Consider the following 20,773-nt stretch of genomic DNA (forward strand, 5'->3'; position numbering starts at 1 on the left):
TTCCGTTGGCAACCAGACGGCTCGCGGCGGTCCCCTCCCCGGCGGTCCCCTCCCCGGCGGTCCCCTCCCCGGCGGCCCCGCCGCGCTTCCCTTAACCCTTGCGCCGGCGGCGCGGCCCCCGCGGCCGCCCCGGCCACGCGTGACCCAGCTGCGCCAGGCCTCGGCCCCGCCAGCGGCGGGTTTGGGGCTCTGCGGTTTCACCCCCAGGGTTCGGGCAGGCGCCGGGGTGACAGCGGTGGCCGGGGACGGCCAGGGGGGCACCCGCAGCCCGGAAAGCCGGGGCCGAGGCCGCCCCTCGGCGGCGACGGGGGACAAGCCGCCTTGTTGCGCCGTGCCTCGGTTTCCCCCCGGGATGGGGCTGGCGCCGCTGGAGCCCTGGGGTGGCCGCGGAGCCCCGAGGATCAGTGTGTGGGGGGGGAGGTCACGGCCCCACGTGCCCCCTTGTCATGGCACAGCACCCTGGGGCGCCCCACAGCACCGAGCCAGCACCCCCCTGGAGAGTGCCCCACGGCACAGCACGGTGTCACCAAGAGCTTGTCCCTGGCACGGCACAGCACCCCTGGGTGCCCCACGGCACGGCTCAGGACCCCTAAGAGCTCGTCCCTGGCACGGCACAGCACCCCCGGGTGCCCCAAGGCACGGCTCAGGACCCCTAAGAGCTCGTCCCTGGCACAGCACAGCACCCTTGGGTGCCCCACGGCACGGCTCAGGACCCCTAAGAGCTCGTCCCTGGCACAGCACAGCACCCTTGGGTGCCCCACGGCACGGCTCAGGACCCCTAAGAGCTCGTCCCTGGCACAGCACAGCACCCTTGGGTGCCCCACGGCACAGCTCAGGACCCCTAAGAGCTCGTCCCTGGCACAGCACCCCCGGGTGCCCCCTGGCACGGCTCAGGACCCCCAAACGTTTGACCCCAGCACAACACAGCACCCCTGGGTGCCCCACGGCACAGCTCAGGACCCTCAAGAGCTCATCCCTGGCACAGCACCCGCGGGTGCCCCCTGGCACAGCTCAGGACCCCCAAATGTTTGACCCCAGCACGGCACAACACCCCTGGGTGCCCCACGGCACAGCTCAGGACCCCCAAGATCTTGTCCCTGGCACAGCACCCTGGGGTGCCCCACGGCACGGCGCAGCACCTTACCCCCACGGCCCCCCCATGGCGCTGCTCCTGCCCCGGTGCCAGGGCGCTGGGGGGGCCGTGGGGCAGGAGGGCCCCGCTCTGCCCCCCCAGCCGACGGCCCTGGCCCGGCCGCCCGCCCCGGCGCACCCGGGCTTCCCGGGCACGTAGCGCCGCTCCCCGGAGGCCGCGGCGCCGTGAATGGGCCCAGTGTTCACCTGGATCCTGCCGGCCCCTCCAGAGACGCTGCACAAACAGCCCTTGTGTTCGGGGCCCGCGGCCGGGCGACGCACGAATTCCCACCCCGGCGGAGCTGCGGGCCCTCCCCGTTCCCAGCACCCCACGGCGGGTGAGGGCACAGCGCGGGGACGCCCTGTCCACTGTCCGCCCCGTCCGCCGTCCGCCCCGGGCCTGCGGCCTCCCGAAGGCGCCGCCGCCGCGGAGCGGGCTGAGGCCGGCGGACTCGTGTCACGTGTGAGGAGGCGCTGGCGCCTTCCAGCACCGGCCTGGCCTGAAGGGGTGTTTTTTAGAGATATTTGCTGGGGAGGGAGGGGGGGGGGATTCCCCATATTGGTCCAAAGGAAGACGGAAAGGGAAGCGGAGAGGACATTCCTGAAACGCAGCGACCTCCGGGGTGGAGCGTGTCCAAGGGCTGCTGCCGCTTAAGGCAGCAAGAAACCATTTCCTCCGGACTCCAGCCGAGCGCCGGCGAGCGGGACCCGACCCGGCCTCTCTGCAGCCCTCCGGAGAGGCTCCGACTGGTGCTCGGGTGCAACTGGGTTAACTGGGCAGGTCCTTTGTGCCCCACCGGCAACGCGGCCTGGGCCCCCCCTTGCCAGCACCCCCCCCCCACCATGGGGAACGTCCACTGCATTAGCGCCCGCTAATGAAATACGGATTAAAAAATAAGCAGGACTAATTAAAAGCATCTGGAACCGCACGCGCCGCAGCCCGGAGCGGCCGGCAGGCACAGCGGGGCGCCCACTCCCGCCCAGCAAGGGGGAGGCGGGCACGGGGCGTCCCGTCCCGTCCCCCCCCGGTGTCCCTCATCCGGGGATGCTGCGCGGGCGGCACCGGGCGCAGCCAAAGGCCGGCGAGCGGAGGGCGAGGTGCCAGGCCTGCGCCGGACGGCGACGGCTCCGTCACCTTTGGGCACGGTGGCACCGGACCCCTTTGCCCTGGGGTCCCTTTCGGGGAGACCCCCCCCCCCCCCGCCAGGGGTGCCCCCGAAAGCCTGATGCTTTAATTTTCACCGGGGGACGGGCACACGTTGCCGGCCAGCGCTCGGGGAAACGGGGCCGGGTGCCCGCCGCCGCCGCTCGGACGCTTGGGGCGCCCGCGCCGCCCTCTCCTCCGGGTGCACGGCGCCGAGCGGCACCGAGCTGCCCCTGCCGGGATGCGGGGTGCCCAAACGTGGCCCCCCCCATCCGCCGAGCCCTACCGAGCCGCCCCGCAACACGGGGTGCAGAGCGGGTCCTAGGGCAGCCGGAGCCCCGTGGGATACACCGGGCAGGGCTGAGCCGAGCGGAGCCGAGCGGAGCCGAGCTGGCGATGCCCGTGGCCAGGGCGGGCCGGTCCCCTCCCAGCAGCATCCCGGGCTCTCACCTGTGCCTGATAGATACTCCCAGGATCCCTTGGTCCTAATCCCACGAAGGAACGGTTCGCAGGGGGCGTGCCTGGTGCAGAGTAGGCTGGGGAACAAACGAGAGCTCGTTAACCGGGGCTGCCGGGCTGCGCCGCAAACGAACCACCCTCCCCGGCCACGAAGCGCGGCCGGCTCGCAGGCAACCGCGGCGCCGGGTGGCTCGGGGCCGGCGGCCGGGAGACGTCCCTCGCCCGCGCCCCCGCCGCCCTCGGGGCGCGAGCCGAGAGCGAGGGCGCCGCGCCGGGGCGCTGCGGGTGCCGGCGGCGCGACCGTGCGGGCGCCGGGGCGGCGCGAGCGGAGGTGCCGCGGGGCGCGTGTGTTGGGACCCGCCGGCGTCCCCCAGGCCCGCTCTTGCCTCCTGCCCCCGCGGCACGGATGGGGCGGGGGGTCCCGCAGCGGGACCCCCCCCCGCCCGGCTGAGCTCCTCGGCGCCGTCCCCGAACACTTGCGCCCCTGGGCTCACCGGCGGCGCAGCTGGCATCTGCCCCCGCCACCTGCCACCTGCCACCCGCGCGCCGGGCCAGTGCCACCAAGGCAGCCGGCCTGCTCGAACGGCGGTGAAGGACACGGCACTGCCCGGTGCCACCTCCGGGGCCGCGTGCGTCCCGGCGCCAGCCTGGCCTCGCCGTGCCGGCGGAGCGGCCGCACGAGGATTTCGTTATGCATTTCGTGACTCTCTCAACCCTTCTTTGCCCTCGCCCAGCGGGGCAATGGCTGCCTTGGAGGTGGCATTTCGGGACGGGAGGTCACGGAGGGGCCGGCGGGGAGGATGGCAGGAGCCGGGCTCCCAGCACTGCTGCGGGCGCCCACGGTCTGGCCGGGCAGTGCCAGGGCGCTGGCTCGGTGCCCGGCGGTGCCCTGCCCCACGGGGAGGGCTGGCCGCGACCCTCCTCGTGACTCGTCCCTGCAGCCGACGCTGGGGACCAGGACATCCCCCCCCACACTGCAGGGACGGCATCGTGTCCTCCCGCTGTGGGCAGGCGTCCCCGATGCCAGCCCAGGGCACCGGGCACCCTGCAAGCCCCAAAACGCCGGCGCCGGGGCGATGCCGGGGTCTGCCTGCCGCATCCCTGGGGTCCGACACCCCTAACCACCTCCTGCACGATGTGTTAAAGCCACCCAAGGTGGAGCGGAGGGGGACGAGCCCGTCACAGCTGCTAACGAAGGTCCCCTAAGTGGTTCCCCCCCCCCCCGAGGCTTTCGGGGCATTTGCACCCGGTCCTTGCGCTCGCTTCGTTTCGCAGACACCCCAACCGCACCGGGGGTCCCCGGCACGCAGGACTCCCGCGGTAAGAGCTCCCGTGCCGGCAAAAGGACGATGACGACGCCAGCGCAGGGGCCGCGCAGCCCCTCGACCGCCGTCGCTGCCGCACGCGGCCCGAGCGCAGCCCGAAGGCCGGGCACGGCGGGGAGGCGAGCGGGCGCGTGGGATCGCCAGCCGCGGCCGCGCCGGCCGCCCCGAGCCCTCCCGGCGCCGTCTGTCGCCGCGTGTCCTCGTGCCACACCAGCGCTGGCCGGTCCCTGCGCTACCGGCACCGGCGCCATTGCTGTCCAGTGGGGAAACTGAGGCACGGAGGGGTGACGTGACTTCCCTGACTCCCGCACAAGTCCGCCGTTTGCCACGTGCGGTTTTTGGGGATGAAGCCGTGGCCTGCCACCAATCTGCCAGGCGGAGCCCGGACCTGCCGCCCCGGTCACGCTCCTCTGGCCGTCTCCGAGGGATCCGTGGCTCCGGCCGGTCCAGCGGACCGGCCCGCAGCACTCTGACTCCGCCGTGGCACCCGGGGCCAGGCCCAAGAGGGAAAATTGGGCAGCAACCGCTCGTCCAAGACCTGCCCGCTACGAAACTGCCTGAGACCCAGCAAACTCGTTGCGTGCCGGCTGCTCCCGCTCTCCCCAGTCCCCCCGGCTCCGGGGAGGCCACGTGGGACAACACCCCCGGCACCGAGAGGGACGGTGGGGCGAGAGGAAGGGGCAAGGCCTGGCCGGAGGGAGGGTGGCAGCGGGCATGCCGGGAGGGGGTGGGCGCCGCGGGGTGCTTACTGGGTGACGTCGGTGAGGTCGTCCCTCCCTCGGAAGTTGTCGTGGCGGATTTGGTGTCAGGAGAGACGGCCAACCGGGGCATGCCGGGGGGAGGTGGCGGAGCCAGCATCTGAGTGGGCAGGTAGTGGCTGGGCACTTTCACTTGACCACTTCCATTTAACTGGGGACACAACACAGACAGAAAAACAGACAGCAAAAGCCATTAGGAAGCAAGAGCGGCTGCCGCGCGGGGCCCCGGCGCGGGCGCTCCTCGCCGCCGGCCGCCGCTGCCGGAGCGTCCCTGGCGCTGGCCGTCCCTGGCGTCGGGGCTCCCTGCGGGAAGCGAGGGCTCCGCCAAGGGGGGGGGGGGCGGGGGGGACCGGCCTCAGGTCCTCACCACCGTGACGAGTTTGTTAGGTCTCAGAGCAGCCCGGAGCGGATGTCGCCGTCGACCAGGAAGGGAGGGGGTGGCGGCGCCCGGCGGAGCCGTGGCGGGTCACGGAGCGGGGTAGGGAGCCACGCGGACACCCCGGGGCCCCGCGGCTCGCTCTGGAAGCGGCGGTGCACTCCGGAGCCGGGCCCCCGTTCCCCCCCCCCCCCCCGCCTGCCTTGTCCGCGGGCTGCGGGAGCCCTTTGAAGCGCCCACCTGCGGGGAGGTGGCACCCCGCTGGGGTGGCGCAGCGCCAGCGGGGAGGCAACCGCCGCTACATCAAAAACCTGGGGGGGCTGGGGAGGAGGCGGGGAGGGGGGGGAAGGGAGCCGGGGATCCTGGAGGAGCCCAGGAACGGCTTCAAAGGCAGGGGAGCGCCGCCGGCTCCGCCGCCCCCTCGCTCCCACCCCACCTTCAAAGGCGCCTTTGTAACCTCCCTCCGCCTGACCCCGGCGGGGGCCCCCCCCGCTCTCCCCCGCCTGCCCGAAACCTTCCTCCGCGAGCCCCGGCGCGGCGCCGAGCCTCCGCGAGGGCGAAGAGCGGCCCCGTGCCCCTCACCCTGGCCTCAGGCCTCGCCGGCGACGGGCGGGACCCCGGGAGCCTGGGGCTCCCAGAGGTGCCATCGGCGAGACCTCCTGCATCCAAGGCGATAGAGCCGGGGTATCCGGCCTCCCGGAGCGCTCGGCCTTGCCAGCGGCGTAGCCGGGAGCGCGGCCGCCCGCTGCCCACGGCCTCGGGGCGGCGCGGAGGAGACGGCGGCCCCGCTGGGCGAAGGGGAGCCCAGCGCCAACGTCCCGCGCGGCGGCACGGCGGGGACCTGCAGCTCCGCAGAGGGCTGCGGCGCGGCGGCACGACGGCCGGGGCGACGGGTCAGCCGGGCCGGGCGCGCGGGGCAGCCGGACGCACGGACGCTGCCCCGGGAGGCGGCTCGGCCCGGCGCTCTCCCAGGCGCGCTCAAGGGTGCTGAAGGCGCCAGCGGGTCTTCGGAGACGGTCACACACCCACTGGTCCCAGCATACAGCCCCCGGCCCCGGATGACGGCTCAGCCCCCTCTGCCACTGCCCCTACGACGCGCCGGCCCCGTGCGGCAGTGCCGGGGGCCCGGAGCGGCTGGGGCGGACCACAGCCCCCCCTTTGCCGGAGACGCGAGACGGAGAAGCGATCGAGGCGCAGCGGTGCTCCCAAACCACCCGGCAGACGCAGCCGAAACCGCTCAGCCCCCTCCTGCCAACCTGGCGGTGTCCCCGCTCCCACGACGGAGGTTTGCTGCTTCCCCGGGAAGAAGAGCCGGGCTGGGACCCAGCACCCAGGGGAGGCACCCGGAGGCCCCCACGCAGCCCCCCGCCAAACACTGCGCTTCTCTCCGACTTGTCCGGCTCGGGAAGACGATGCTACAGGCTCCGGGGGCAGGACGCGGGGTGGAGGTGGGGGGGCCTCTCGGCTCCTTCGGAGCATCGCCCCTCCGAGCACCCGGCGGACACCGCCAACGGCTCCCGGCGCATCCGGCAGGGCTGGCAGCAGCCCGGTGCCACCGGCTCCGGCGACATCTCTCGGCACGCAGGCCCGGGGAGCAGGGTGGGGGGCGGCGACGGCGGGGGCCGAGGGACGGGGCGGCCGCGCCGGCTCCTTACCGGTCCGGGCTGCTGGTTGGACGGGTCGCAGGCCAGAGAGACGAGATCTTTCAGCGGGTCCTGCGGGTTGAGATGAGGCGGGTACCGTATGGCCGTGTGGGGGAAGTAGGTGGAGGCCGTCTGGGGGAGGATGGAGGTGGTGGGGAAATGCAGAGTGGATGAAGGGTGGGGGCTTCGAGCGATACCTGCAGCGGGCGAGAGGAAGAGGAGCCCGGGCGGCCCGTCATTGCAAGCCCCGCGCCGACTCGCCGCCACGCTCCCAGCGCCGTTTCGGGCACGGCCGGACCTCTCTCCCTCTTTCTCTCTCTTTCTGTGCCTCAGTTTCCCCGCCGGGAAACAAAGCTCGGCCTCGGGGTCCGTCCCCGCTGGCGCGGCTCAGCGCCTTGCTGCAACTCCCCTCCCCAAAGTCGCTGGCTCCGCGGGAACCGAGCTCGCCCTCCCCGAGCCGTGCTCCGGCCGTGGGATCCCACCCCCCCGCCCTGGCACCCCCGCCAGCCCAGCGGGCGCACTCACCGCTGTGCACCGCAATGACGGGACGGTGGTGCTGCGTGAAGCTGGTCAGCCTCGGCGAGGAGTCCTGGGGCGACGGGCTGTTGAAAGGTGACTTGTCCATCTCCGTCTTTTTCACGGTGGGGGAGATGCCTGGGGAAAGCGGGGAGCAGGGTTACACTGAGCGCTGCCAGGCGGCAGCACCCTGGGGTGGGGTGGGGGGACTGGAGGGGGCCCTGGTGTCCTGCCAGCCTGGCTCCGAGCACGGGGCAATTTATGCACGGAAACGTGTGTACATGTGTGTGCATCTATGTGTGTGTGTGCATGTGTGTGCATCTACGTGTGTGTGCACATGTGTGCATCTATGTGCATGTGTGCATGTGTGGGTGCATGAGTTTCTGCATCAGTATGCATGTGCATGCATGTGCATGCGTGTGCGTCTACGTGTGTGCATGCATGTGCACACATGTGTGCGTGTGTGTGCCTCCATGTATTTGTATGTGTGCACGTGTGCACATGCATGAGTGTTTCTGCATCGGTATGTGTGTGCATATGTGCGCACGAGTGCACTTGCATGTTTGCATGTATGTGCACGTGCGTGTGTGTGCACGAGGGTGCATGCATGTGCATCAGCGTGTGTGTGTACACGTGTGCACCTGAGTATGTGTGTGCATCAGCATGAGTGTGTGCACATGCGTGTGTCCCCCTCCGGGTGTGCGTCTGCAGTGGTGCGGGGATGTCTGTGTGTGTGCGTGCACATGCCTGTGTGCATGTATGTGTGTGCGCACATGCGTGTGCATGTGTCTGTGCACGTGGGTGCCACCGTGGGTGTATACGCACACAGGGAGGTGTGTGTGTGTCCCTGATGCGCACGTGACCAAAGCGGGGGGGGGTGTATATGCGGGTACGAGTGTGTTTGTGCGGGTGTGTGTATGTGTGTGTGTGTGCCCTGGGTGTGCAATTGCAGGGGTGTGTGTGTGTGTGTGTGTGTGTGTGTGTGTGTGTGTGTGTATAAATGGGGGCACCCTGAGACACCGCAACCACCGCTGAACCTGGGCACCCAACATCCCCGCGGCGCCCGTGGGGCCGGGAAACACCCACAAGAGCCCCATAAAGTGGGGCAGGAGCCTGAACCGGGGCCCCAGGACCCGGGGACACATCCTGCCCATGCAAAGGGGGCCGTGCAGCCCCAAATCCCGCACCCAGGAACCCCTCGCCGCACAGCCGGGGTCACCCTCGCCCGGGGCAGGACGCCTGGGTTTCCCAAGCCCATCCCGGCGGGAGGCGGCCGGGCGGCGAGTTAATCCCCTGCCACCCCGGCTTTAGCTCCGGCCATTTGGCCCAGCCGCCGTTAATGGGTTTAGCCCGTTCTCAGACGCTCATTTAGGAGGATTTCCCAGAACATCCAGTACGGGATTGAAATAACCCCCCCCGCCCTCCGCCACGGCTAAGCACGTCCTGCCGGGGGCTCCCCCCCCGCCGCTGCCGCCGCCGGCCGGGGATGAGGCCTCCAGCCGCGGGAGCGGGGATGCAGGCGCTCCCGTGCACGGCTCCCCCCGCCACGCACGCACGCCCGGGCACACGTGTGCACGGCCCCGCAGCAGCACACGCACACGTGCAGCCGCGGGCACGCACGCCGCGCCGGCAGGCGTGCACCCCCCGCCACCCACCCGTGCCTTTGCCCTCCTCGGGTGCCGGCCAGCTGCCGAGGACGGCTGCGTCACCGCAACCGGCGGCGAGGGCGGCTGCAGCGGGCCGGGCGCTCGCGGCGTGCCTGGGGCCCCGGCGGCACGGCTCGGCCTCCCGGCTCCGGGAGGAACGTGCCGGCACGGCCCTCCCCAGGCTGGCTCCGGCCCCAGGCCTGGGGGAGGCGAGAGTTGAGGCGGGTGGTTAAATCCTGTCTCCCTGCGGCTGCCGCCCCCCCCCCCCAGCACAAGCATGCGCTGCCGCAACGGCCACCCGGGATCCTCCTGCCGTTCCCATCTGCAGCCCCAGGGCTCGGCCCTGGGCAGCACCGGGGCTCGGCCCTGCACCGGGCTGGGACACGCTCCCGGGTCAGGATGGGGCACAGTCCTGGGATAGGCTGGGGCATGGTCCCAGGCCGGGATGGGGCAAAGTCCCAGGCTCAGATGGGGCACAATCCTGGATTGGGATGGGGCATAATCCTGGTTCAAAAAGGGGCACCGTCCTGGGTTGGGATGGTGCGCAGACCCGGGTTGGGATGGAGCACAGTCCCAGGTCAGGATAGGGCCCAGCCCTGGGTCAGGACGAGGCACAGTCCCGGTTCGGGATGGAGCGGGCCGGGGCAGGCGGGTGCCAGGGCTGCCCGCGCGGGGCCCCTGCGCGGCGGGAGAGCCGGGAGAGAGGAGCCGCCGCACTTCGGGAGAGGAACAAAGCCTCGAAGGGGGGCTGGAGCCTCCGTGAAAGGGCTGGGTTTAAAAATAAAAGCCAGGGAAGTTTCCAACAGGAAAAAATTCCTCTGAAATGAAAATCCCATTTGGGCTTTTTTTTTTTCCCCCTTTGCACAAATAAATTTGGCAAAAATGGGATGATTCCTCCCCCCGGTCCCAGGGAGCCCTGCCAGGGCAGGCTCGCCGTGTCCCTGCGGCGGCAGTGACGGGGCCTGGGGGTGCTCCGCGGGGGCCGCTCCGGCCGCCAGGACCGCAGGGGGGCTGCGGCCATCCCGGCTTGCCCGGAACATGCGAGAGGAAAACTTGGAGGCTCCTTTTCTTTCCGTGAGCAAGTTTCCAAAGGGACTTTGTGCCCATTAGAAACTGGCTGCTGCTTCCCTGCCTGGGTTTCCCCAGCTGCCGAGCTCCTGCGCCCTCCGGCCAGCTCCGGCCTCCAACCCGGCGTGTCCCCTGCGTGCCGAAGCGTGTCGAGCCGTGGGAAAGCCCGCTCGGCGCGGGGATCTCCCTGCCGGCGCACACACGCGTGTGCAAGGTCTCCCGCGCGCGTGCCGACGGGGACGCGCATGGATGGAGGGGGGGGGGTGTTAAGCACCGTGCTGGCTCCCGCCTCCCGCTTTTGGGCGCGAAGGGAGTGGAAAGGCGGAATAAAAGCGGAGGATGAATAAAGGCGAGCGGCATCGCGCCGCCCTGCCTCCCCTCGCCTGCAGCCCTGCGCAGCGCCCCGGGGCGTGGGAGCCTGGGAGCCGGCCGTGCCAGCCGTGGCAGCATCGCTTTAATTAGCCCAGCCCGCCCCTGCCCCCCTTTTTCTTAATGAACAGCTAATTGGGGCTGTCTAGACAGGAAGGGGAAAAAAAACGCGACGCAAGAAAGCAAGCTGTCCGCAGCGAGCGCGGCAGCCGTGGGGCTGGGAGAGGCCGCTGTGGGGCCGGGGTGGGCATGGGGGGGGGGGGCCGGGCAGGCTGGGTGCCCCGAGGTGCCCGCCGGGAGGGTGCCGGCACGGAGGGCTTGGGGAGACGGCTGGGGGGGGCTGGATGCAGCCCGGACCCCCAGGGCCTCTGTTAGAGTGAGCCTCGACACCAGGGCTCTGCTGGGGGCCTATAGCCACCCCATAGCGCCTATAGAGCGCAGTGCCTCGACTGGAGTGGAGGCTGTAGCAACACCAATGCACCTATAGAGAGCCTGTGCTTTCACAGGGGGGGCCTATAGCAACACCATGGCACCTATAGAGGGCCTGTGCTTTCACAGGGAGGCCCTATAGCAACACTGCGGCACCTATAGAGAGCCTGTGCTTTCACAGGGAGGCCCTATAGCAACACTGCGGCACCTATGGAGAGCCTGTGCTTTCACAGGGGGGCCTATAGCAACACCATGGCACCTATAGAGGGCCTGTGCTTTCATAGGGAGGCCCTATAGCAACACTGTGGCACCTATAGAAAGGCAATGCCTTAATGGAGGGGGGCTAATGTCAATACTACAGCACCTGTAGAGAGTCAGTGACCTCCTGGGGGGGCCTATAGCTACACCACAGCACCTATAGAGACCCAGTGCCTTGATGGGGGGCCCTATAGCCATGCCAAGGCCCCTGGAGAGAACTGGCACCCTGCGAGGAGGGTTGTGCAGCAGCAGCCCGGCGCCTATAGAGAGCCGGGGCCCGCCGGTACCTACCCCCTTCCATGTCTTCTGTCCAGTTGCGGCTGCTACTCGTGGGCGAGTTGGACGAGGTGTAGTACTCTCCCCCGGGGCTCGTGTCTATGTCGTCCTCCATGGAGCCGGACTTGTGCCGTTTGCTCCTGGGGAGCCGGAGAGCAGGGAAGGGTCAGGCTGGAGCATCCTCCCACCCGGCCTCCCCACCGCTGCCCGGATGCCTGGGTTCCCGGCCCAGCTCCGGCACGGGAGCCACAAGGGCCACGGGTGCCAGTGACACCGGGGCACAGCCCCGGCACGGCACGTGGTGGGATGGGACTTGCCCCCGGGGTGGCTTTGCCCAGCCGGGCTGCGTTTGGCGGGCATCACCAGGGCCGATCGCAGGGTGCCAGGGCGTCTGCCCTCGCCTCGGCGCTAATCGACTTACGCCACCGCAGGCTCGGCCCGCGGAGCCTTAAAGATGCTTAATGCAACTATATATATAAAGCAGCCGGCGCGCGGCTGCCCTGGCCTTGCCCCGGCGGCCGCGTTAGCGCCAGCGTAATGGCTAACGGGGCCTTCCCTGATGGGGAAATGCTCTCCGCGGCCACGCTCCGCTCTCCAGCATCACGGGCACCTCGGCCTCTCCCCCACACCATCCCCACGTGCCACGGACCCCTCCGGCCCCTGTCGGCCCCAGCCCTGCGACCGCTCCGGGGTGCAGCGCGGGCGCTGGCAGAGGTGGCCGGACCCAGGCAGTCCCCGGCACGCCGGAGCAGCCTCTCCGTGCCGCCTGGCACCGCTCCGGGGCCGGGGAGCTGGGGCGCGCGGGCGGGAGGCCAGGCCGGAGGAATGCGCTTGCGGAGGGAGCCGTGGCAGGCAGGGAGCTGGCAGGCAGCGGAGGCAGGCAGGGCGCCCCTGCCTGCCTGGCACCCGCTCTGCCCGCGCCTGGGGGATGCAGGGGGCTCTTTGCATCTGACCCCAGCCCGGCACGGGCAGCCCGGGGGGGCTGCGTCTCCATGCACGGCTCCGCGCCAGGGGTCCCGGCGGCGGGACACGCACCAACCCAGGGCTGTGCGCAGCAAGCCCAGCGCCTGCCCGGAGCAGGACCCGACCTGCCTTTCCCTTCCCACCCGGCGAGGCGGCGAGCGGCCCATGGCCGTGCCCAGGCTGGCCCCGGCCCCGGCATCGCCCCCGCAGCCCGCCGGCCCCGGCACCTACCCGCTGGAGGAGGTACTCGGTAGCGTCCTTCTCATGCCTGTGCTTGAGGGGTTCAGGTCGTAGGCCAGGTGACCCTGCAGCTCCCCCAAGGAGAAATTTGGCCCCGTGCCCGTCACCACCGGCGCTGCAAGGAGAGAGGGGCATCAGGAGGGGCACAGCATCGCCCCCCGCGGGGGCCGGGGACGCGGCCGTCAGCGCGGGCTGTGCCTGCACGTGTCTTCCCCCAGCGCCCAGCTCAAACCCACGGAGCCGGCTCTGCCCCGGGGCCGCGGGGGCGACGGGGAAGTCGGGGCTGGCTGGGCGCTGCCAGGCCCGGGAAGCCGGAGCGAGGTACCGCGCGGGGAGGTTGCGCCACGGCGGCACTCACTTCGGGACACCTGGATGAGCTCGGTGACGCTGAACACCCCCGAGGTCACGAAGCTTTCCTGGAAGTCTGTCGAATCTGCGCAGGAGAGAGAGGAGAGAGCACTGAGAGGCGGTGGGGCCCCCCACGCCTGCCCCAGCACCGGTTTCGGCTCCAACCCTCACCCCGGGGTCCCCCCCGCACCCCAGATCTCCCCGGCTGGGTCCTGCCCTCGCGTGCTCCCTGGCACAGCAGCACCCACGGCCACGCTCCCGGACCACGGGCAAGGCGATGGGGCTGGCCAGGCTCGCTGGGGGGTCGTGGGAGCCCTCCGGAGCACCCAGGTCCCTTTGGGAGCAAAGGGGGCTGAGGCAGGTCACGCTGGGTGCGGGGAGCCCTGCGCAGGGGCCGGGCCAGCCGGGCGCTCCGGGTGCAAAAACGGCGGTCGCCGGGCCATTCCCGGAGGTGCTGAGCCAGCCGGATGCGCGAGATGGAGGAAGGTGTCTGGGCGCACGTCTTGTCGGCATCTCCAGAGCCTTCCTCATCCCTGGGCGGGGAGCACTGCTTGAGGGCATCCCGCCCTGCGGGACTCCCTCGGCTCTGGTCCCGCAGCAGCCAGAGCCTGTGAGCATCTCCCCATCGTCCCTCCTCGAGCGGCGCCGCCTCCGTCCCCGACTCCCGCGGCGCATCAGTCCCCGCCTTGGCCTTTGCGCTGAGAGGGATTTTCTCCTTGACATCTCCCCACTCCGTTAATCAGCCTGGAGGGTCTTCTCCAAACCATCGCCGCCCCGTCGACCTCCTGCAGCGTCCGGACGGTTCCTGCTTCCCACGTCCCCATTAAGGCCTGCTGGTTCCCCGTCCTTAATCTGTTTTGCTGTGTCCTCCATGAGTATGTTTAGCTCCACTTTCTTCCTTGAGCAATGGGGCAGGATGGATCCCCCAGACCCGCTCGCATGACCCTCCCGACCAGTGCGCTCGGGCGAAAAGACACTCCAGGGCCGCTCTGTGCCTCAGTTTCCCCATGGCTGAGCGCGCTCTGGGGCCCGCGCTCTGGGGGCAGTGTGCCGGTGAGCCGACAGCGTGGGACCCTTCATCCTCGGCCGCGCGGCTGGCCGGATCCTTTGCAGCCCCGGCGCCCCAGCCGAGGGGGAGCAGGGCCAGGAGCTGGCTGCGGCCCCCACCCGGGGGCTTTGGTGGCACGGAGCAGTCGAGGCAGCGAGAGCCAAGTCCCAGGGAAGCTGCGCCCTGGCCGCAGATGAGTCGGCACGAATCGAACGCAGCCCCAGCGTGACTCAGCAGGAAAGAGTCCGGCCGGCCCCTCCGCCTGCCCTGAGCCGTGCCCGGTGCCCGGAGCTGAGGCTGTGCCAAACTTGTTCCCCATGCCACGCACCGCCTTGTGCCCGGCTCGCCCGGCGCCCCATCCCTTTGCGGGGACCAGCCTGGAGCCGCAGCCATCATTCACCCGCCCCAGCGAGCCGAGGCGCGAACGCCGCAGCCCTGCCGTGCTGAGTCAGCGCTCCGGCTGCAACATGCCGGGGCCGCGGCTCGCTCGGGGTCTGGGAGTCACCAGAGGCTGCGGAGCAGCTGGCGGGCTCCTACGGTGCAGAGAAAGCCCCTCGCTCAGCACTTTCCTCTCTGCGGCCTTTTTCCATTCAGCAAAACCCAATCCTTTCCTTTCCGCTTCCCTCAGCCCCCCGACCTTCCCCCCCGGCTCTTCCTGCTGGCGGCAAATCCACCCTCCAGGCTGCCAACCTGCTCTGCTCCTCCTGCCTGGGCCGCGGCTCTGCAGGGGAAGCGCTTGCCGTGTCGACGGGACTGTGTCCGCTGCAAGGTCCCCAGGCGCTCCGGGATGGGCTCACATGTCCCTTGTCCCCGTGGGACCTGTCTCCATACAGCACCAAGCTCTGAAAACAGCCCCCTGCTCCAGCCCTGCCGCTAGGACCTGGACGTCCTGGTCCAGACCCATCTCTCCTGGATCATCATTTTGGATTCAAAGTGTTGCCTGGAGGCTGCTGTGGGTGGAGGTGGGTGTATGCGGCTAATCCAGGCCCTGGGGGTACCAGGCTGTGCACTGTTAGCTCCGCGCCGTCCGGGACCCAGGCGAGTCCCAAAACATCCTGCCACGGAGGGGATCCCACTGTTTGCTCCGCTTTCCTCTGCGTTTCCCCGCCACCACGAGGGCTGGCGACTGCCCCGGCAAAAGACCTCAAAGCCAAGGGTCTCCTGCGGTGTCCTGACCCCGGGAGAGGGGGTTTGGAGGTGAAATACCCCATGCGAGCGGGGCAATTGGAAGCACCACCATGGTACCCAGCCTGCCTGGAGCCCCGCGCCGGGCAGGGACACAAGCGCTCGAGGGAGCCCGTGCACACGGGCACGCCGGGCACGTCCGGCTGGAAGGGAGGTCTTTGACCCCCTCCACCCCCCCGTGCCCCCACTTACCCAACGTGATGGGTTTGCTGTCCTCCTGATCCGAGCCAATGCCCGTCCTGGGACTGCTGCTCTGCTCTGAATCTGCAACGGGAGGAAACGGGGTGAGACGTCGCTCTTGGGTGCAGCCGAATACCGTCCCCAGCCTCCCGCGCCAGCCCCGCACGGGGTCAAAGCGTGCTCCTGCAGCCGTGCCGCTGCCACGTGGGCACCGGTGGGCACGGCCGCAGCACGGGCTGCTGCAGCCACGGCTCCTGGCCTGGTCTGCTGCAAGCGAGGGAGAGGAAGATGCGGGACTTCATCCGAATGCCCCGACGGAGCCTGCATGGTGGGAGAGGGCACGGCTGGGCACAGGCACCATCCTGCCTGCCACCCAGCCATGCTCAGAGCGATCAGAGCCCGAACCCACCGCTGCCCAGCCCCGAAAGAGCTTCAGACGCCTGGTGCCACCCCAGGTGGGACAACAGGGCTGATGGCACAAGTGGGGAAACTGAGGCACGGGACGGCAAGCTGCCTCCCACCTCCCGCCAGGGCTGCACGCAAACCGGCCCATCCCCTGCCGCCGGGGAATCGTCCCTCCCTGCGGTGGCCCGCTACGGCCGCAGCGAGCCGGGGCGGCAGCCGGACGCCGCGCACGGAGGATGCCCCTTCCCTCACACGGTTAAAACTGCATCGTGCGGCGGCCGGCCCGGGGTTCCCATGGTGACAGACGAACACTAATGGCCGCGTTATGTAATATGGTTTGGTGCCGTAATGGCCCCTCCACGCCCTGCGCTCGCTCGCCAGCGCTCGCCAGGCCGCCGCGCCGCGATTAATGCGCCGCCGCGGCAGACAGGGCCTCCCGCTGCCCACCGCCGCCGGTAATGGAGGAAGCTCCCGGCCGCCGGCGCCACCGAAGCGCCCCGGTCGCACCGCCGCGGCGGGGGGGAAGCGCCGCCGCTCTCGGCGGCACGCGGGCGCTGCGCTCGCCCCGGGGGGCTGCAGCGGCCCTCCGTGCGGCGCCGGCAGCTCTTGGAAGCGCCGCGGCAGAGCCGGTCGCGGCGTGTTTGCACCGCCGGGCGGTTTCGTGCGCTGGGCCCCCGTGCTGGGATGCAGAAGTTGTTTCCTCGAGGCTCTGAGGCCCCCCCGGATTTGCACGGTGCCTTGGGAGGCCTCTGCCTGCTTCGCCTCCGCTCGTCCCCATCACACGTGCCCCACGCCAACCCCAGTGCCAGCCCCCGGCTCCTTGCAAGAGCAGCGCTGGAAAGAGCCAGGGTCCAACTGAGGGCAACGGGGAGCTCACGTCCCCCCGTCACCCCCATGTTCCCTTCGCACGGCTCGTTCGGGCGCGCTCGGGCGGAGGGCAGCGCGTGGCGGCGCCCACGTGTCGGGATGGGCGTGCGGGAGTGCACGCGCGCGGGTGCAAAAACGCATCCCGTCCCAGCCGGGTCCTGCAGGATATGTGGCAATTCTGCACTTCCTGCAGAAACGTAACCCTTGGTGCTCCAGCCCCCGGCCGGGGAGGGACCGACCTGCCGCTCGGGCACTTATCCCAGCATCCCAGAGAGATTCCTGCCTCGCCGCTTCCTCCAGTTCCTCCAGCTGTCGGGCGGCGTGACACACGCTGCCACTTGGCTTCCTGTCCCACCGGGCAGTCCCACCGCTGGCTGGGAATTACCCTCTCCGGATGCCCCACGTGCTTCGCCATTCCCAGCTCCCGTTGCCTCGCCCTCCCACCTCCCGGGGAGGCCTGACCGAGCAAGGACCGCAGGCATCGGCCCCCAACGGCACAAACCCCCTCGCGCTCCCCAAAACGGGTCCAGACCTTGGTGGTGGACACACCAAGCGGAGCAGGTTGACGGATCCACACCGCGCACCCCGGCCAACCCCTCCTCGGGGAAAGGAGCATCCAACGGGAAGAACCCCCCCCCCGCCGTCGTGGCGTGCTTTCCATCTGGGAGAGCTGTCGTGCCCGGGGAAGCCTCTGCCACAACCCCCCCGGTGCCCTTCCCCTTCCCGCGGCAGAAACACCCTCACGCTGGGCGGGCTGCAGCCCGGCACGGCCTGTCCCTGCTCCATCTTATCTAAAAATAATCCGACTCCTTGGGCAGCCGTGCAGACGCTGAGCTCAGCGTTATTGGTTTCTCCAGCATCCTGCACTGCATTTGCCGGCGGTCGCCCTCCCTCTCCGCCCAGCCCTGCTCCGGCTGTGGGGCCGGGTGCTGCGGCGAGGGGCAGCCGACGTGCCGGACCCGCAGTGGCCAGGAGGAGGGAGAAGCTGGGCAGAGCCGTGTCCCGCCACGCCGGAGCAGCGGTCTGGTGCTGAGCAGTGCTCAGCATCATTCCCAGGGAGTTTCCCGGCTCGGTGCCGGTCAGGTGCTCGCACCCGGGGCCGATCCAAGCATCCCGGCCCCGTGGGCTCTCCCCGGGGTTGCGGCACGGCAGTTAGAGCAGGCAGCGAAGCGGGTGCAAGCGTAGGGATGGGGACAGCACCAGGGCACGGGGACGGGGCTGCACGTCGGGCCGAGCCCCTGCTGCCCGCCACCAGCTTCGGTGCCTCTGTGCCCCGAGCCGGGGGCCGTATCGCAGCCCCGTCCCTGCCGCCAGCCCCGCGCCGACCAAGGCCCGGCGGCGCCGTGCGAAAACGGGACGAAAGCTGCTCTTCAGCAGAGCGTCCTTCTTGCCCACAGCGAGCGGCCGTCGACCGGCGGCGGCGTTGACACCCAGCGCAGGCGGCCGGCCCCGCCGCCGCCGGCCCCGCCGCCGCCGCCGCCGCCGCTTCCCGGCCTTGCAGCGGGCCTCCCGCTCGCCTCGGGAGCTGGTGTGGGGCCAGGCTGGTTTCAAAGCCCTTCCAAAACTTTTGTGATTTTTTTGTCTTGTTTTGTTTCCCCCTCCCCTCCCTCCTTCTCCCCTCTTTTCTCTCGCTCCCTCCATCCTCCTCCTCCTCCCACCCGTTTGGCCTTCGGCATTTTTCTTTCGCAGCTTTGGCTGATGCCGGGAAAAGGCTGAGACAATCCAAACAACACAGTCAAAACACAGCGGCCCGGCGTTGCCAGCCAGCCTGGCGGGGGAATTTTTTTTTCCTCTTCCCCCCCCCCTTTTTTTCTTTTTTCTTCCCCCTTTCACGCGCTTTTCCCTAACCCCTTTTTGCACACACGGCCCCCCGGGGTGGTTGTTTTCACCCGGCGAGGTGAAGCCGAGCGGGGTGCCGGGACCGTGTCACCCCCCGGCCCGGCACCCGGTGCCCGCGGCAGCCCCCCGGGCCCGCTCGCCGCCGCGGGCGCGCAGCCATTTTGTCCGCCTCCCCTCGCCGCGGCCTGGCTCCCCCGTGCCGGCCCGACAGCCATTTTGTGCCGGCGCTCCCAACGGCGCGCCTTGGCGCGGGCGCCGGGCCAAGCCGGAGGGGGGTCCCCCCCTCCTCCCCCCCGCCGCCCCACGTCCCCCCGCTGCAGCCGGCCCTCCACGCCGGCGCGCGGCGAAGGGAGCAGGCGACGGCGCGCGTGCGCGCGCGGGGGCCAAGGGAAGCGCGGGGGGGAAAAATTTTTGGCCTGGCGCCCCCGCCGCCCCCCTCGTCCCTCTCCCCTCACGTGCCGCCCCCGCGCCGGCAGCCATTTCAGGCGCGCGAGGGGAGAGCGGCCCGGGGCGCGCCCCGCGCCCGCGCGCCGCCTCGTGCCCGGCCCCCCGCACACGCGCGCGCGCCCCCGCTCGCCCGCCAAGTTTCCTCCAGGCAGCCATTTTAGGGAGCGCAAATTCCTCCGGCAGCCGGGGAGGGATGCAGGGAGCCGGGCGGCGGAGGGGGGCCGCCGGCCCCGTGCCAGGCGAGGCCTGCAGGGGTGGCGGCGGGAGGGGGGTGTTTCCCCCCCCCCCCTTCTCTCCGTCTCTCTGTTTTCCCTTTTCTTTCGAAACGCGTCACTCTCCCAGGCGGGGAGGGAGGAGGCGGCAACGGGACAGACAGGAACGGGTGCCAGGAAAGCGGGAGGCGAGGCAGAAGAAAGCGGCCCCGGTGGCGTTCGCCGGGGAAGGGGTGCGAAGGGGGCGAGCCGGCGGCAGCGGTGGTGGCGGCGCCCCGGGGCGCCCGCGGGCGCGCGCGAGCCCGGGCGCTGCTGGACGCGGCGCGCCCTCCCCTCCTCGCCTCTTAAAAAAACAAATCTCGCAGCGGCTCTGGAAGTGGTTAGCGATGGAGGCCTGCCAAGGCAACGGGGCGGCGTCTAGCGGTTAGAGCCGAGAGACCCGCGGAGCGGGCTGCCCCGCGCCCCCGCGCCCGCTGCGCCTCCCCGGCCCCCGCGGCGGGCGGGCCGGGCTCTGGGCGAGGCGCCGACGCCGAGGTGGCAGCCGGCCGCCCCGTCCCGGCGACGCTCGGCCGCTGGGAAACCCCGCCGGGACCAGGCCTTCGCCGGGGCAGGCAGGTCCCCGGGGCCTCGGAGGTGCCTGCGTGGCCCTTCGCTCACCCCGAGATAACCCACATGGTCCTTTGCTCACCCCGAGGTGCCCTGTGAGGCCATTTGCTCACCCTGAAATGCCCCATATGGTCCTTTCACTCACCCCAAGATATCCCAAATAGCCCTTCGCTCACCCCAAGATACCCTACATGGCCCTTCGCTCACCCCAAGATACCCCACATGGTCCTTCATCCACCCTGAGATGCCCAAATGGTCCTTCATGCACCCCAAGATGCCCCACACAACCTTTCATTCACCCCAAGATACTGCACATGGTCCTTCACTCCTCCGAGATACCACCCCACAGCCCTTTGCTCACCCCAAGATGCCCCACATGGCCCTTTGCTCACCCCAAGATGCCCAAATGGTCCTTCATCCACCCCAAGATGCCCCACATGGTCCTTCCCCCCCCCGAGATACCCCCCATAGCCCTTTGCTCACCCCAAGATACCCCACACAACCCTTCACTCACCCCAAGATACTGCACACAGTCCTTCACCCACCCCGAGATAACCCACACAGCCCTTCGCTCACTCCAAAATGCCCCACACAGTCCTTCACTCCTCCAAGACACCCCACATGGTCCTTTGCCCACCCCAAGATGCCCCACACGGTCCTTTCCCCCCCGAGATACCCCCCATGGCCCTTTGCTCACGCTGCGGTGCCCCACACGGCCTGTCGCTCGCCGCAGGATGCTCCCACCACGTCCTTCTCTCCCCCTGAGAAACCCCGGCACAGCCCTCGCTCTCAGGAGCACGAGCGTCTCGGTTTCATTCGACGGCGGGACGCTCGAGGGGGGCTGCGCCCGCACCCTATCCCGGCAGCGCTGCGGCTCCGCGGCTGGGGCCTCCCGCACGTCCTCGCCTGCCCCGAAGGTGCCCGCAGAGCCTGGGCACGAAGTGGCACCTCGAGGCCGGCCCTGGGCTAGTGGACCAGCCCCCGGCAGCTCCCCAGCCGCCGTGTTGCAGGCCCTAAAAACCTGCCCAGGCCTCG

At 70.2% G+C, this 20,773-nt stretch overlaps 1 protein-coding gene across 5 annotated transcripts in view; it reads right to left on the reverse strand.

The window, feature by feature from the left end:
• Window positions 1–20,773, reverse strand: part of NFIC (nuclear factor I C) — a 60,581-nt gene that overhangs the window by 1,851 nt on the left and 37,957 nt on the right. For 2 of the 5 annotated variants that reach the window (XM_067312738.1, XM_067312742.1), the window contains exons 3-10: window positions 15,375–15,446; window positions 12,960–13,034; window positions 12,593–12,716; window positions 11,414–11,538; window positions 7,362–7,490; window positions 6,849–7,033; window positions 4,809–4,968; window positions 2,726–2,811 (exon numbers count right to left, since the gene is read on the reverse strand). In XM_067312738.1, coding sequence (XP_067168839.1) covers window positions 2,726–2,811; window positions 4,809–4,968; window positions 6,849–7,033; window positions 7,362–7,490; window positions 11,414–11,538; window positions 12,593–12,716; window positions 12,960–13,034; window positions 15,375–15,446 — 956 coding nt within the window. The remainder of the gene's footprint in view (window positions 1–2,725; window positions 2,812–4,808; window positions 4,969–6,848; window positions 7,034–7,361; window positions 7,491–11,413; window positions 11,539–12,592; window positions 12,717–12,959; window positions 13,035–15,374; window positions 15,447–20,773) is intronic. The other 3 variants (XM_067312739.1, XM_067312740.1, XM_067312741.1) reach the window with 3 other exon arrangements.

Source organism: Apteryx mantelli, chromosome 30 (genome assembly GCF_036417845.1).
Source record: "Apteryx mantelli isolate bAptMan1 chromosome 30, bAptMan1.hap1, whole genome shotgun sequence".
In the NCBI taxonomy this organism is placed as follows: domain Eukaryota; kingdom Metazoa; phylum Chordata; class Aves; order Apterygiformes; family Apterygidae; genus Apteryx; species Apteryx mantelli.